Source organism: Danio rerio, chromosome 7, assembly GCF_052040795.2.
Source record: "Danio rerio strain M-AB ecotype USA chromosome 7, GRCz13ab, whole genome shotgun sequence".
Taxonomy (NCBI): Eukaryota; Metazoa; Chordata; class Actinopteri; order Cypriniformes; family Danionidae; genus Danio; species Danio rerio.
In genome coordinates, this window is record NC_141027.1 from 71935731 (window position 1) to 71951314 (window position 15584).

Here is a 15584-nt window from a genome sequence, read left to right on the forward strand (position 1 = left end):
AATGATCACAGATTTGTCATTTGTGAACCCTTTAACCTCGAACTTGGGGTGAACTGTCCCTTTAGATTGATTTGTTTTGATTTAGTTAGCGAAAATAACAAAACCTGACACCTGTCAATTTTGATTAAATGTGCTAATTATGCAAATAAATAATGAAAACCAAGCTAAGCGATTAGTGTTTTCCTAAATATAATACGAAATATAAAGATGAGAGCTGGACTCAAGTCCCTAAAGCGAAAGTAGAGTCCAGTCAGTCAGTCAGTTTTTTCAGTCAGGGCGGGAATGGGAAACGCGCGTGCAGAAGGGAAGCAAGAGCCAGTCATCACTGAAATGTTTGGAATTCCACTTCCGTTTAGCAGAATTCAAGAACTCCCCACGACTTAAAGTCCGCTATTTACACTGCACGTCTGAATTAAAGCCGCTGTTTTTCAGATCAAATGGCTTCTTCACCGCAGAAAATACCATCCTCCCCGAAATCGCCTTCCTCCAGGAAAAAAGATGACTCCTTTCTGGGAAAACTTGGAGGAACTTTGGCAAGAAGAAAAAAGGCGAAAGAAGGTGTGAATTAAGCTTAACTCCACAAGTATTTGACTATGCATGTAATATCTGCTTATAGATCAATGTTTCAGTCGGTAACCTGTTAGAACAATTTATTTCATTTGATTCATTTACGGTCTTATAATAACATTCTGAATACTGTACGAATGTCACCTTTTTATAGTTTATTTAGGTTTCTTATTATTTAAAATAATCTATTAATTAATAATTAATCTATCTATTATCTATTTATCTATCTATCTATCTATCTATCTATCTATCTTTCTTTCTTTCTTTCTTTCTTTCTTTCAACAATAGGTTTTATCGTGCTGTATACAGTTATACAGTACGTTTGTGTTTAGCTATGTGAGTGTTTACAAAGGCTGCATGCCTCTGATGTGTCCATATAAGGAAGAGAAGTGGTTGTTAAATACTCATTGTGAGATGTTTATGTATGTGGTGATATGCAGGAGAAAACATTACACATATCTCAAATATTTCATCATTCTTTGATAACAGCAGCTTTGTTTTGATTCCATGTATCTTGACTCCAAATAATTAAATTATTCATATGAATCCCAATAATTTTACTAAATATTATTTATTTATTTTACTCCATGAACAAATTATGGCACTGTTGGCTATAATAAACTTAAATGCTCACAGGGAAGAGCACTTGTGTGTCATGTAACATACTGTAAATACAGATTTTAAATACGCTTGTAGTTCATTTAAACTTTTCCTAACTTAATTAATGATTATTTTAGGTTTAATAGGAATTTGCAGTAAATTGAAATTGATTCAAGAGAGCATAGTAATTTATCCTCAAACACATTTTTGTATGGCATTTCAGGACAACACACAGAACACTGTTATTATTCTTACATTGACTATAGGGTGGCGAGGCAGTGGCGCAGTAGGTAGTGCTGTCGCCTCACAGCAAGAAGGTCGCTGGTTCAAACCGCGGCAGGTTGGGTAGGCTAAATTGTCTGTAGTGTATGAGTGTATGTGTGTGTGGATGTTTCCCAGAGATGGGTTGGCGGTTCATTGTGGTGACCCTGGATTAATAAAGGGACTAAGCCGGCAAGAAAATGAATGAATGAATGAATGACATGTCATTAAGCAAAGTTTCCCCCTGTAAAATAGTTTGCCCTTGAAAAAATGCTCTTCATGTTTGTTTTCAGTTAAATTGTCAGACTACGACTGTCTGAGGTATTGGGCGTGGCTAACATACTTAACCACGCCCCTCCAACTGTCAATTTTGACAACAAACAGAAATGTTGAGGAGAAGGTGTCTGTTAGGCTTCTTTACTACATCCAATCAGCTCACAGCAGAAAAAACAAGCCAACACCACTGTTTTCTCATTTAATATTTCATTTCTCTAGAAACTGTCACAATATGACAAAAAATAAAAAAATAAAAAAGTTGCATCTTCCGGTTAATGCAGTCCAAAATTTTGTCCGTAATTTTCGCACATTAAAAAATAAATTCGACCTCCCTATATCAATCAAAATAACACGCTGCCTCCGAAAATTTCATCCTTTATACAAAAGATTTAATTAGGTTTGATTTTTTTTACATTTTTTGCTTTCGAAAAGATGTAATCTGCACACGTGAAAGGCAAAATAACGAATGCTTCACTGTAAAAAAAATTCTGTAATATTAGGGTTATTTCCTTCAGCTGGGAAAAAAAACGTAAAATAACAGCTGTTAAATTACAGAAATTTACCGTAAAACAACGGATATTAAATTACAGAAATTTACCAGAAAATTAAATTTAAGGAAATTTCTGTAATTTAACATCCGTTATTTTAGAGAATATTTATGTTATTTACGGCCGTTATTTCACGTTTTGTTTCAGCACCCCAGCTGCTGGAAATAAACCCTAAAATGTTTTCTACAGTGTATCAGTTGAGACTTCAGCAAATATCACTATATGAATACGGAAAAATCGCATGCGAAATTTTCTAAAATAGGCTCATTCTGAAAACATAGCCCTATATAAGTTTCTGGAGATTGAGAATTATGTAGCCAGAGGAGCGTATTTCACCTTTAAAATGAACGCTACAGGGTAGTATGAAGCCGTTTCTTTTATCGCTTACCAGCTTACCATTTACCTCTATGATGACGGCTTTTCCGCTGTTACCAGTTTTTCCGGTAGCTCGGCATGTAGGTCTGCGCACTTGAGATGCAGAGGAAGTTGACCGTGACAACAGGGTTGGAGTTCGGTGAAGATTGGTTCCAGAAAGAGGGTATGACAAAAGCCAAAGTATAAAACTAGCAAGTACATAACAGCGTGAGAATGTAAATCTGAAAACGTAGTAAAAATCAGGCAAGTGCTTTTCTTTTTCTGAATTGCTTTTGAAAACACTGAAGGAAGGGGGAAGGCGGGTCAATCGGTGCTTTTTAAAACACTATTGGTTGGGTTTAGGGAAGGGTGGGGGTATCGGTCGGTTGATCAGTCAGTCAGTCGACAGCGCCTCTGGTGGATTAAGGCGAGAACTGTAGGCACTAATGGCACTTGTGAGAGAAATGTGAGAACTGAAAAAGCATACACAGCGGCCTCTGGTGCATTTGTGGAAAAAAAATAAAACATAGCTCCTGGGACGTATTTTACTGTCTCCAGAAAAGTATATGAGGTATATAATCAGAATGAGCCTGGGTTGAAATGTTTGCACTAAAGTGTACAAAGACCTTAACTTTAAAACGTAATTAAAAGTCATTTTTCAATTTTTATTAATTTTTTTTGAGGAGGAAACGGTCTTAAAAGCTGTGTACCCAATGATGCACAATGTGGAAAAAAAGTTTATTGTGTTTATTTTTGGGTTTAAAACAGAAACAACCACAAGCCACAACAGGAAGTTCAATCTGGCTAGAGAGAGGAAAAATCCTGTAAATCAGTTGTTATGCGCATGTGAGTTCATCGGGAAACCGAGGAGTTGCTTCCCGTTGCCCTCGACTGACCGCATTTAAAGCATGTTACAAGCCGCTATGGCAGGATTCAGAGCTGATTAAAAACAGGATGTCAATATCTCTAGGGATCTGTACCGATTCTTCTTTTGGACTGCCTCTCTGCAGCATTGCTTTAGTGATTGGCCAGTATTGACCGGACAGACGGAGACTGAGAAGCGTGTTCAGAAGATCCACTGCATGAGGGCCAGTCCAGAAACCACATGTACTGATTCACAGGGTCAATTAAATGAGAGATTCAATGAAACAGCGAGATTTTAGAGACCTAATCCATAAGTACTAACCAGCACTAATCTGGTAAATAGGTTTGACTGTTATACGTCCGGTGTCTAGCAGTAGCAAACCAGCCAATGTTACTATTTACCATTGACAGAAAATCTGGAATCTGAGGGTTAAAACAATTAATATATTGAAGTAATCCCCTTTAAACTGTCCAAACTGTTATTAAGTTTTGATATTCACAGAAGGAAATTCTTCATGGAATATGATCTTTAATTAATATTTGAATGATTTTTTTGGCAAAAAACAACAACTAATAATCGATAATTTTGACTCAAACACTGTGTTTTGGCTATTTCCAAAATTATACCTGTGCAACAAGACTTCTACTTGGTTTTTAATATTGGATTTCCTGTTAATGATTTGTGTAGTTTACCATTAGAAATGAGTAATTACAAAACTATTTGGTTAAAAATTTTGCAAGTTTCAATCGAAAATACATATACTGTAGCATTTAAATTTCACTTGTTACATTTTTGCAGATTATATATTAAAGACAAGTACTCAAGTAGGACAAAAATGAGCACTAACCATTACATATCTGGTTAATGGGTTTGACAGTTACACATCCAGTGTCTAGCAGTAGCAAACTGGCCAATGTTACCATTTACCACTGACAGCATATTCATGTGCTCTTTTGGAAAAGAAGTATGCTTAGCCGTACAAGTGCAGTTTCATGCACTTCAAATCCTAAATAATAAATATATTTAAACTGTATTTTAAGATAATGTGTGACCCTGGACCACAAAACCATTCATATTGGTATCAGTGTTGGAAATTGAGATCTACACCTCAAGTGAAAGCTGAAAGAATAATCTTTCTATTGCTAGATAATATCTGTTTAGATAGAACTATTAGACGACCTGTAATCTGAGGGTTAAACGAATCTAAATATTGAGGAAATTCCCTTTAAAGTTGTCCAAATTATTAAGTTTTGATATTTATAGAAGGTAATTTACAAATATATCTTTATGGAACATGATCTTTAATTAATATTCTAATGACTTTTCAAACAAAAGAAAAACATTCAATTTTTTTATGAAAACATAAATAAAAACATAAAAACATAAATAATAATAAAAATAATTTGAACTATGTGGCTATTCCCACAAACAAACCTGTGCAACATCTGTAAGACTTATACTTCATTCATTCATTCAGGTTTAGTCCCTTTATTCATTAGGGGTCGCGACAGTGAAATGAACCGCCAAATTAGCCAGCAAATGTTTTACACAGCAGATGCCCTTCCAACTGCAGCCCAGTACTGGGAAACACCCATAAAACTCTCATTCACACTCATGCACTTCGGCCAATTTATTTTATCCAGTTCACCTATAGCGTGTGTCTTTAGACTGCGGGGGAAACCGGAGCGCTCGGAGGAAACACACACAAACACGGGAAGAACATGCAAATTCAACACAGAAAATAAGTTTTATCTGCATTTTGCAGGCCATATTTTAAAGACAGTAATAGTACGAAGATGGGCCAAAAAGGAAAGTTAATAATTTGTGTATGAATTAATTAACAAAGTTTATTTTATCGAAATTAACACACATATTTAATTTCATACATTCTCATAGGATTGTTAATCACACAATTAGGTGCAAAATATTACAATTTATACTTAAAGGGGCTGTTCACCCAAAAATGAAAATGACCTTGTTTGTTACTCTCTACTTTATAGTTGTCTAAATACAAAAGAGGATATTTTGACAAATGCTGGATGCTGTGAACCATTGACTTACATAGTAGGAAAAAAAGAATCAATCAGCATTCTTCAAAATATAATCTGTTGTGTTCAAAGGAAGAAAAAAAATTGGAAAAAGTGAATGATGGGGAAATGATGACAGATTTTTAGTTTTTAAGTGAACTATTCTTTTAAGTTTTCTTTTAAAGTATAGAAATGAAAAAAAGTACATATATAAACGTTTTAAAATGCATAGTGTAAAAATACATTCAATTTAGAGATGTAAGAACAAAAAAAAAGGAAAGATATTGACTGAAGGTCCAAGTTGTAGTTCTTTTGTTAACCTGAACGTGTTCAGGGATGAATGCATACCATTAAATGAGACCCTCTGAATAGCCCCCTCCACGGTAAAACCAATACTGAATAACTGACCTCCAGATGAGATGAACAACCTAAAAATAGCTCTTACAGCTGATCCAGTATTCCTAGATGATTCTGCATTTGATGCTGCATGATTTTTCATAACATTAAACATCAATAATGTAAATGTAATAGAAATGTCAATGTAGTTATACAGCTGAAGTCAGAATTATTAGCCCCCCTTTGAATTTTTTTTTATTTAAATATTTCCCAAATGATGTTTAACAGAGCAAGGAAATTTCCACAGTATGTCTGATAATATTTTTTCTTCTGGAGAAAGTCATATTTGTTTTATTTTGGCTAGAATAAAAGCAGTTTTTAATTTTTAAAAAATAATTTTAGGGTCGAAATTATTAGCCCCTTTAAGCTATCTATTTTTTTTTGCGATTGTCTACATAACAAACCATTGTTATACAATAACTAACCTAATTACTTTATCCTGCCTTTAAATGTCACTTTAAGCTGTTTAGAAGGGTCTTGAAAAATATCTTAGTAAATTATTATTTACTGTCATCATGGCAAAGATAAATAAATCAGTTATTAAAGATGAGTTATTAAAACTTATGTGTTTAGAAATGTGTTGACAAATCTTCTCTCCGTTAAACAGAAATTGGGGGAAAAAATAAACAGGGGGCTAATACAGTAATTCTGACTTCAACTGTATGTGCATAATTGTTTATGTTAATGATGCAGTGATTCATTATTATTATTATTATTATTGTAGTGTCTGAGCTTCAGGAGGAGGGTATGAATGCGATCAACCTGCCTCTGAGTCCCACACCCTTTGAGCTGGACCCTGAAGACACCATGCTTGGTAAAGTTTCTAAGCATTATCTTAACATTATCATTCAGAGGTGAACTCTGATGTTGTTTTTTCTACTTAAAAGATGAGAATGAAGTCCGAACCATGGTTGATCCCCACTCAAGGAATGATCCCAAACTACAAGAGCTAATGAAGGTAACTCCAACTCCAATCTGAATGTAGAACTACATTTTTTCCTTGAATCCTTTGACATCTTCCATGACAAATATTTGAGTCGTACATATGTTTTGAAATGTCAGGATTATATTGTTTAGATCGGTCATATCTCACATTTGCGGAAGGACCCTGACACTGGTACCATGGTTAGGGTTAGGGACATGCTGGGTGGTATGTGTCGGTTTAAGAGTGTGTTATAGTGAAAGGGATTGCATAAATTAATTACAGATGCAGTTACACGCAGACATTTAATCAAACAATGTGAAACATTTAGATTGTAGATTGAAGTAGATTGTAATAAATTATTAATTTCAGTGTAAATACATATTAGTTGAAGAACCCCTATAAAGGTCATGTTTTGGTTTTGGGGGGTCACCAACAACAGGCTGATATGCATGCAGGGTCAAAAAACACTTTCATTGTCTTATAACATGCATTTATTTTTACCTAATTATCCCAATGACTCCCATATTATTGGTTCAGAAATTCATTTGTTCCCAAACCCCTCCTTTGCGTGAGGCTAATCTGCTATGATTGGTCGACTGCGTTAAATCGGTAAAGGAAGAAGCGCGCATCACATTTTCAACATGGTTTTCAGACTTGATATGTGAAATAGCCCATACAGATTTAAACTGAGAGATACACTATTACAAGCACTGATCTATAACAGATACGTACGTTACATGATTTGGAGGCATTTGTCGCAGACGAAAGTGAAGATGGTTGTAGAGTCTCGGAAGTGAACAGCGGATGGCAGAGTGGGGCAGTTGAGGAGGAGGATCAGTAAAATGCTGATTCTGCGTATTCCTGCACAAATTAAGCCCAGGGGTGAGAACATGGTAAGATCTAAAAACGTAGTATAAATCATGCGGCTGCGAGGGCTTTTCTGTTTCTGAATTGCTCTGTCGGTTGGGTTTAGGGAAGGTAGTGGACAGGTCAACCGATGCTTTTGAAAACAATATCGATCGGTTGGTCGGCAGCTAGCTCTCTGCAACTCTCACATGGTCGCCCACTGAAGCTAAGCAGGGCTGCGCCCGGTCAGTACCTGGATGGGAGACCACATGGGAAAGCTAGGTTGCTGCCGGAAGTGGTGTTAGTGAGGCCAGCAGGGGGCGTCCAACCTGCGGTCTGTGTAGGTCCTAATGCCCCAGTATAGTGACGGGGACGCTATACTGCTCAGTGAGCGTCGTCTTTCGGATGAGACGTTAAACCGAGGTCCCGACTCACTGTGGTCGTTAACAAAAAATCCCAGGATGTCCTTCGAAAAGAGTAGGGGTTTAACCCCGGCATCCTGGCCAAATCTGCCCACTGGCCTTTGTCCGTCATGGCCTCCTAACCATCCCCATATTCCAATTGGCTTCATCGCTGTCTCCTCTCCACCAATCAGCTGGTGTGTGGTGTGCGGTCTGGCGCAAAATGGCTGCCGTCGCATCATCCAGGTGGATGCTGCACACTGATGGTGGATGAGGAGATTCCCCCCATTGTGTGTAAAGTGCTTTGAGTGCCCAGAAAAGCGCTATATAAATGTAAGGAATTAATTAAACATCAGTCAGTCAGTCGACAGCGGCCTTTGGTGGATTTATGCAAGAAGAGAAGGCGCGAATGGCACTTGTGAGATACATTTGAGATCTCAAAAAGTGTACACAGCGGCCAAAACAAAAACTGCAAAAAAAACATAGCTCCTGGTACGTATTTTGTGCTCTTCAGAAATAAATACAGGGGTAAGGATCCACAATGAGCCTGGGTTGCCAGTTGCATAGCCATTTATTTATTAGTATCAAGATTAAAGGCTAGAAGCCGCAATGTTCTCTCTGGTGTTTTTTGGCAGGTGCTCATTGACTGGATCAATGATGTATTGGTGGGAGAAAGAATCATCGTAAAGGATCTGGCTGAAGACCTCTATGATGGGCAGGTTCTTCAAAAGCTCTTCGGTGAGGATTCTCTTCTGTGTTGTTGTGCCAGTAGTTGTTTGTGTCACTAATAATCTGTGTATTTGTCCACAGAGAAACTGGAGGGAGAGAAGCTGAACGTGGCTGAGGTGACTCAGTGTGAGATCGCTCAGAAACAGAAGCTGCAGACTGTTCTGGAGAAGATCAATGACACTCTCAAAGTTTCCTCCAGGAACATTAGATGGAATGTTGAATGTATGTAGCTTTGGGATGCTTTTTTCTGTTTTTTTATTTGTATGATAAATTTGTGCATGGGTAACACGGTGGCTCAGTGATTAGCACTGTCACCTCACAGTAAGAAGGTCGCTAGTTCTAGTCCCGGCTGGGTCAGTTGGCGTTTCTGTGTGGAGTTTGCAAGTTCTTCCCGTGTTTGCGTTGGTTTCCTCCGGGTGATCCGGTTTTCCTCACAGTCCAAAGACATGTGCTATAGGTGAATTGAATAAACTAAGTTGTTCGTAGTGTATGCCTGTGAGTATGAGTGTATGGGTGTTTCCCAGTGAAGGGGTTGCAGCTGGAAGGGCATCCACTGCGTAAAACATATGCTGGATAACTTGGCGGTTCACTCCACTGTGGTGACCCAAGATTAATAAAGGAACCGTTTTAGTATGCCCCAAATTTTAGTATGTAAAATGTTTCAGCACACCAAAAAGGTTTTAGTATGGTTTGTGTATATGCAAGTGAGACAAGTGTGGTGCTAATCGACAAGAGAAGGCACCAATAACGGTCCATACACCATACTAATCAAGCAATAGAACTGTTTATTGCTGGTATACACAGCTGATATCAATTATCACAATAATATTCAATAATCATGAACCATACTCGTAAACATCTTTAATCAAAATACAAACAAAATTGCATAAAAGGCTTATAACGCGAAATAAAGATGAGATTACATGAATAAAAGACAGATAATGAAACCCCAAGCAATTTGATACAAGTATATACTGTGTATTTGTATATCTCCAAACTGGATTACGGCTACTCTCTACTAGCCAGGCTCCCAGCTATCTCTATCAAACCTCTTCGGCTGCTCCAGAACGCAGCAGCACGAGTGGTCTTTAATGAACCTAAAAGAGCACATGTCACTCCGCTGCTCATCCGTTTGCACTGGCTGCCAGTTGCTGCTCGCATCAAATTCAAAGCTCTAATGTTTGCCTACAAAGCGACTTCTGGCTTTGCTTCTTCTTATCTGCTCTCACTTCTGCAGATCTATGTGCCCTCCAGAAACTTGCGTTCTGTGAATGAACGTCGTCTCGTGGTTCCATCCCAAAAAGGGAAGAAATCACTTTCGCGAACGCTCACGTTCAATCTGCCCAGTTGGTGGAATGAACTCCCTAACTGCATCAGAACGGCAGAGTCACTCGCTGTTTTTAAGAAACGACTAAAAACTCAACTATTTAGTCTCCACTTCACGTCCTAATCTGCAATTGCCTCTCTGAATATACCACTAACTGTACCCAAAAAAAAAAAAAAAATACTAAAAAATTACAAAAAAAAAAATTTACTAAATTACTAAAATATTACTAATACTTTCCTTCTAAGACTTTACAGACCTGAAACTTGCCTATAGCACTTATTCATTGTTGCTCTTATAGTTGTGTAAGTTGCTTCCTTGTCCTCATTTGTAAGTTGCTTTGGATAAAACCGTCAGCTAAATGACTAAATGTAAAAAATGTAAATGTAAATATACCACCTCAGAGACGTGCCATCATTTTCCTCTTCAAAGACTGGGGAGCCCGTTGCAGTCACATTGGAAAACCAACACGTGTGTCTGAGAATGCCGGGCAATGCGCGCTTATCCCACGGCTGAGCTTCCAATGTTTCAGCAAGAAACCCTAATTTTTATAGTCAAAATTTGGGTGCTGGTCAAAGGTCGGCCTATTAGGTAAGAGTTGATCAGGTCCACCTTCTCTCTCAGCTAGTTGCACATTATTTCTGATTGCAAAGCACACATTTGAGGTTTGTAGTGTCAGCATGATTATCTAGTCAATATTCTACCTCCTGAAATTTAGAGAAATTTAACCTTAAGGTCCAGAGACCCATCTCTGGTTATTTGGTCATGCTTAAGGGTCAATATTTTACCTCCTGAAATTTGAAGAAAGGTGTGAAGTTAACCCTAAAGGTCATGAGACCATTCTCTGTTCATTTGGTTGTTTGTTGAGCGCAACAAAAATTTAAAAATAACCTATTTGTTCCAAGGACTAAGCCGAAAAGAAAATGAACGAATGAATTCAGATTTTATGAATTGCCTGAAATCCGCCATTTGAAATTGGAATCGGCATTGCATTTTTAAAAATGCATAAACAACATTATCCTCTCATGAATATTGCTTTATTCATGCAGTTATTAGTACATTTTTATATATATTTCTTTGAATAAATTAAATGTAGTTTTTTCTGTTGGCCATAATTCTGTAAGTTAGAACTAATGATAAATATATAACAGAGTTAAGGATGCTTAACTGCTGACATATTGTAATTCTTTGCATTAAGATGGATGTTCAATATATTTAGCATCACACTGAGATTAAAAAAACATGTAAGCCTGCTGTTTATTCTTTGCTGTGTTTCTCAGCTGTTCATGCTAAGAATATTGTGGCCATTCTTCACCTGCTGGTGGCTATTTCTCAGCATTTCCGGGCCCCTATCAGACTCCCCGAACATGTGTCCATCCAAGTGGTTGTGGTCCAGGTATTGTTTTCCATTCATAATTGATCTTTTTTTCGTTTACTTTGCTCTCAGTTATTATATTGTGTTACAGACACTTAATGTTGTTGATGATATAATTGGCTGTTTTATGAAACAATTTAAAAAGGTAACAAGAATGATTTTGCAATAATACATATAGTTGAAGTCAGAATTATTATCCCTCCTGAATTATATTTTCCCCTCAATTTCTGTTTAATGAAGAGCAGATTTCTTCAACACATTTCTAATCATAATAGTTTTGATAACTAATTTCTAATAACTAATTTCTTTATCTTTGCCATAATGACAGTACATAATATTTGACTAGATATTTTTGAAGATGCTAGTATTCAGCTTAAAGTGACATTTAAAGGGTTAATTACTTTAATTAGGCCAGTTATGCCTAGTTCACACTAGAGGATTTTAAGCCTGATTTGAGCCCGATTTGGAAGTTAACGAGCTCGCCGACAGATCGGGCTGTGATCGGGAAGAAATCTGCGGGTACTCGGCGCTCGCCGCTCTTTATGTGTGAACTACTGAGCAACGCATCAACGAGGCTCGCCGACGCGTCGCCGACACCTCGCAGACGGAAATCCAACATTCAGCATGCTAAATATTCCAGAGCAGTCGGCCGACTCAACCCCACGTGTGGTCAGATGTAGTGACGAGCTGCAGCCAATGAGAGAGCATATCAGCATGAGCTGAATGCCTGTGTGCTCAGGAGCTCAGCAGAAACATCTGTGATTGGTCAGAATGGGCATCAACGCACTCGCTTCATTCTGCGTTAACACAGACATGAGAGTAGGATATATTAACAGTGGAACTAGAATTCTGTAACTTTTTAGAATTACTTTTAGAATTACTTTTATTCTGACCGTTCTCATATAAAACGCCATACTGTCACAACATATTTACATTCAAAGCTATTATTGAGATATTAAAATTAAGCTTTGAATGTCTGGCATCATATTTAATGACACCATTACCCTAAAAATGTAATATTTCTTTGGTAATACAGCCTATAAATATGTAGCTAAGATACTAGAACATGCAAAGGTCTTGGTTTTCATTTTCACTTTCAAACAGGAGCTATTTAACAACACAGAATATGCTGTTTTGAAAGATATCTGAAGTAAATTGATATTTTTGCCATCAGAAAGTTTTGTTTATGTTAGCAGGAAGTTGCCAGGCAGGAAAATGCACACATATTTAAAGTCACAGTGAAAAGTATCAGACATGCATGCAGTCATGTTGACCAATATGGTAATTTAAGGCAGAAATGCTCAGTTCTTTACTGTTTTGTAATAAAAAAATAACAATGTCAGAAAGAAATACACTGATAGTTAGAAAACGGCAGGGTGTTATAAATATGTTAGTTTTATTTCAAAGAGTTATAAAATTACCAGAATTAAAAACTCTCTGTGTATCTATCCACTGGAACCTGCAGATGAGTGATTACTCCGCTCATAAATCAGCTGATTTGACGATGTTTTTAAATGCTTTCTCCAAAGCTTGAAACGCTGTCAGTGATGTAATCAGCACACAAGCAGCCAATAGTGTTCAGCTTTTTCTGACGACTCCTCCCTCAAATTTTCATTGGCTGTGGTTTGTTAGCTTGAATGAGCTGTTGGGGAATGAGTTGTTGTCAGATCATGTAGAGTGTGACCCCCCTCTTGTGGATCGTCCACGGAGTGTTGCGTAGTGTGAACACCACAGAGATTAAAAGACACAAAGTCAAGTCATGTAGTGTGAACAGCACAGCGATCTGCTAATGTTTAAAATCCTGTAGTGTGAACTAGGCTTTAGGGGGCAAATAATGTTGACCTTAACCTTTTTTGTTGTTTTTAAAAAAAACTGCTTTTATTCTAGCCGAGATAAAACAAAAAAAAAATCCTCCAGAAGAAAAAAAATATTACAGGAAATACTGTAAAAAAGTTCTTGCTCTGGTAAACATCATATATTTAAACAAGAAAAGGGATAATAATTTTGGCCATAACTGTATATTTATTTTACAGTTATGGTAAATTTGTATTTCTTTATCCTAACAGAAACGAGAGGGAATACTTCAGTCTCGGCAGATACAGGAGGAAATTACAGGCAACTTTGAGTATGTGTTTCTTTTATTTTTCATAATAAATAATATAAATATTGCTATCAAAATTCCACAAAGATTCAAATTAGCATAGTTGTTAAGTAAGGGTTAAAGTTTATCCAGGGGGTTGTTATCACTGAATAAAGTGGACGGCTGAAAGTCGAAAATAACTGGATGTACTTTACCCCTTTTTTGGTACTTTGGTACTTGATGCAAAATGTAAAATTAGACACAAAACATTGTTCTAAGCCATACAAGTTTATTAAATCTTAAATTGAAGGCAAAGCTGATAGAAATGAAACGGAGCAAACATTAACCTGCGCATTATTCAGTCACAAGATTGCACTGAACAGACAAACGTAATGGCATGACAGACAAGCAGATAAATATGGGTCTGAATATATCTTTTGTAAACATATGAGGATGTGAACACTTTTTACTTGCCAGAATATTGTAGCTAAATCAATTGTGATATGCTGTGAACACACCTAATATGTAGTCTTGGTTGTAATGTAAATAGGCACAAAGTAACTAGTTTTTTTGACTTCCTAGTTTGAATTAATGACAGAAAAGTCTTCCACCCCAGCATATATAACAATATAAAATCAGGAAGCGTTACACAGTAATTAAATTAATTTTGCGCAGAAAAAGAAACCAAAACATTTTAAAAAGTAAATTTTCAGTTAATCACTTTAAAAAAAGTGATCAAACCTGTGGCAACTGTTAAGTTGACTTAATTTTATAATTATGTACAGCATACACTACCTAAAAAAACCTTGTTGTTGATCATAGTTGTAAGAGCAACACATAATAACTTGACTTCTGGTTGAACATTTGGAAAAGTGGCAGAAGGTGGATTTTTCTTTGCCATTCCAGATGACTTTATTAATAAGTTATTTGAGTCACTGCAGAGATGTATGAATGCAGTCCTCCAAGCTCATGAGAGTCAGACACAATATTCATTTTTTTTCCACTCCAGCATGACTTTATATTCTATACTGTACATTATTTCTTTTAAGTGACAAGACTTTTGTCTAAGCACAGTCAGACCTTACTGCCCTAATTAAATAATAAAAAAATCAAGGCATGATCATATTTTATTTTGGTATAATAAGCATAATCTAGAGGCCTTTGCTTTTCATATAAATCACTTATGATACTAAATGATCCACTAGAAGTCAAATTGATATTTGTTGTTCCTAAAAAATTGATAGGCGATAAGACTTTTATCAGGTAATTTACCTCATACATAAATACAACAGTTCTGTGTGAATCAGTTCAGAAAAGCTGACTAAAACTGTATTTTTTGTGATACAAATTTATTTCTCAGAATATGTCTCTATTTTTAAACTAATTTAGTGAGAAATTAGTCATGGTCAACTCGTACAGTAGGCAACATTTCAACTGGATCAAAACCTTTTATCAAAGTTGTCTTAAAACTATTAAACAATACAAATGATCCCGTTTTCAGTTCACAATTAGTTTATTTAACTTGCTCCACCTGCAGATTATTTACCTTGTTTTATGGAAAAAATCACTTTATTTTGACTTATTATTTATGAAAACATAGCAATATTTTCTTCTTTTTTATTGTTTAAACATTTTTTATTATAGACCAAGGGTGCCCAAACTTTTTTGTATGAAGGGCCAAAAAACAAATATCATGGAGAGCTGTGGCCCGAAGGAAAATATACTGAACTATTTTACATTAAAGTTGCCGTGGGCAATTTCCTAATTTATTTCTTAATATTTAAAAATAAACAGAAAACATTACTTAAAATCAAATTAAATAATGCACTGTAATTTTTTTTATGATAAATTATTACAATGAAAACAAAATCACGTTTATAACACACTGAATACAATAGTCAAGCATTATCAAGTATTTGTTGCAAAAACTGTTTGAACAATATTTTCTACTTGTCTAGATAATGCTTCTTGATTTAATAATTTGGACTAGAAACAAGGCGACAACTTTTA

The 15584-nt window shown here is 36.2% G+C and overlaps 1 protein-coding gene across 1 annotated transcript in view; it reads left to right on the forward strand.

The window, feature by feature from the left end:
- The first annotated feature begins 355 nt into the window (after window positions 1-355).
- parvab (parvin, alpha b) overlaps window positions 356-15584 on the forward strand; it is a 32938-nt gene continuing 17709 nt past the window's right edge. The window contains 7 exon segments of the mRNA NM_001110471.1: window positions 356-558; window positions 6619-6708; window positions 6782-6852; window positions 8702-8804; window positions 8877-9017; window positions 11400-11515; window positions 13561-13619. Coding sequence (NP_001103941.1) covers window positions 438-558; window positions 6619-6708; window positions 6782-6852; window positions 8702-8804; window positions 8877-9017; window positions 11400-11515; window positions 13561-13619 — 701 coding nt within the window. The 5' untranslated portion in view covers window positions 356-437.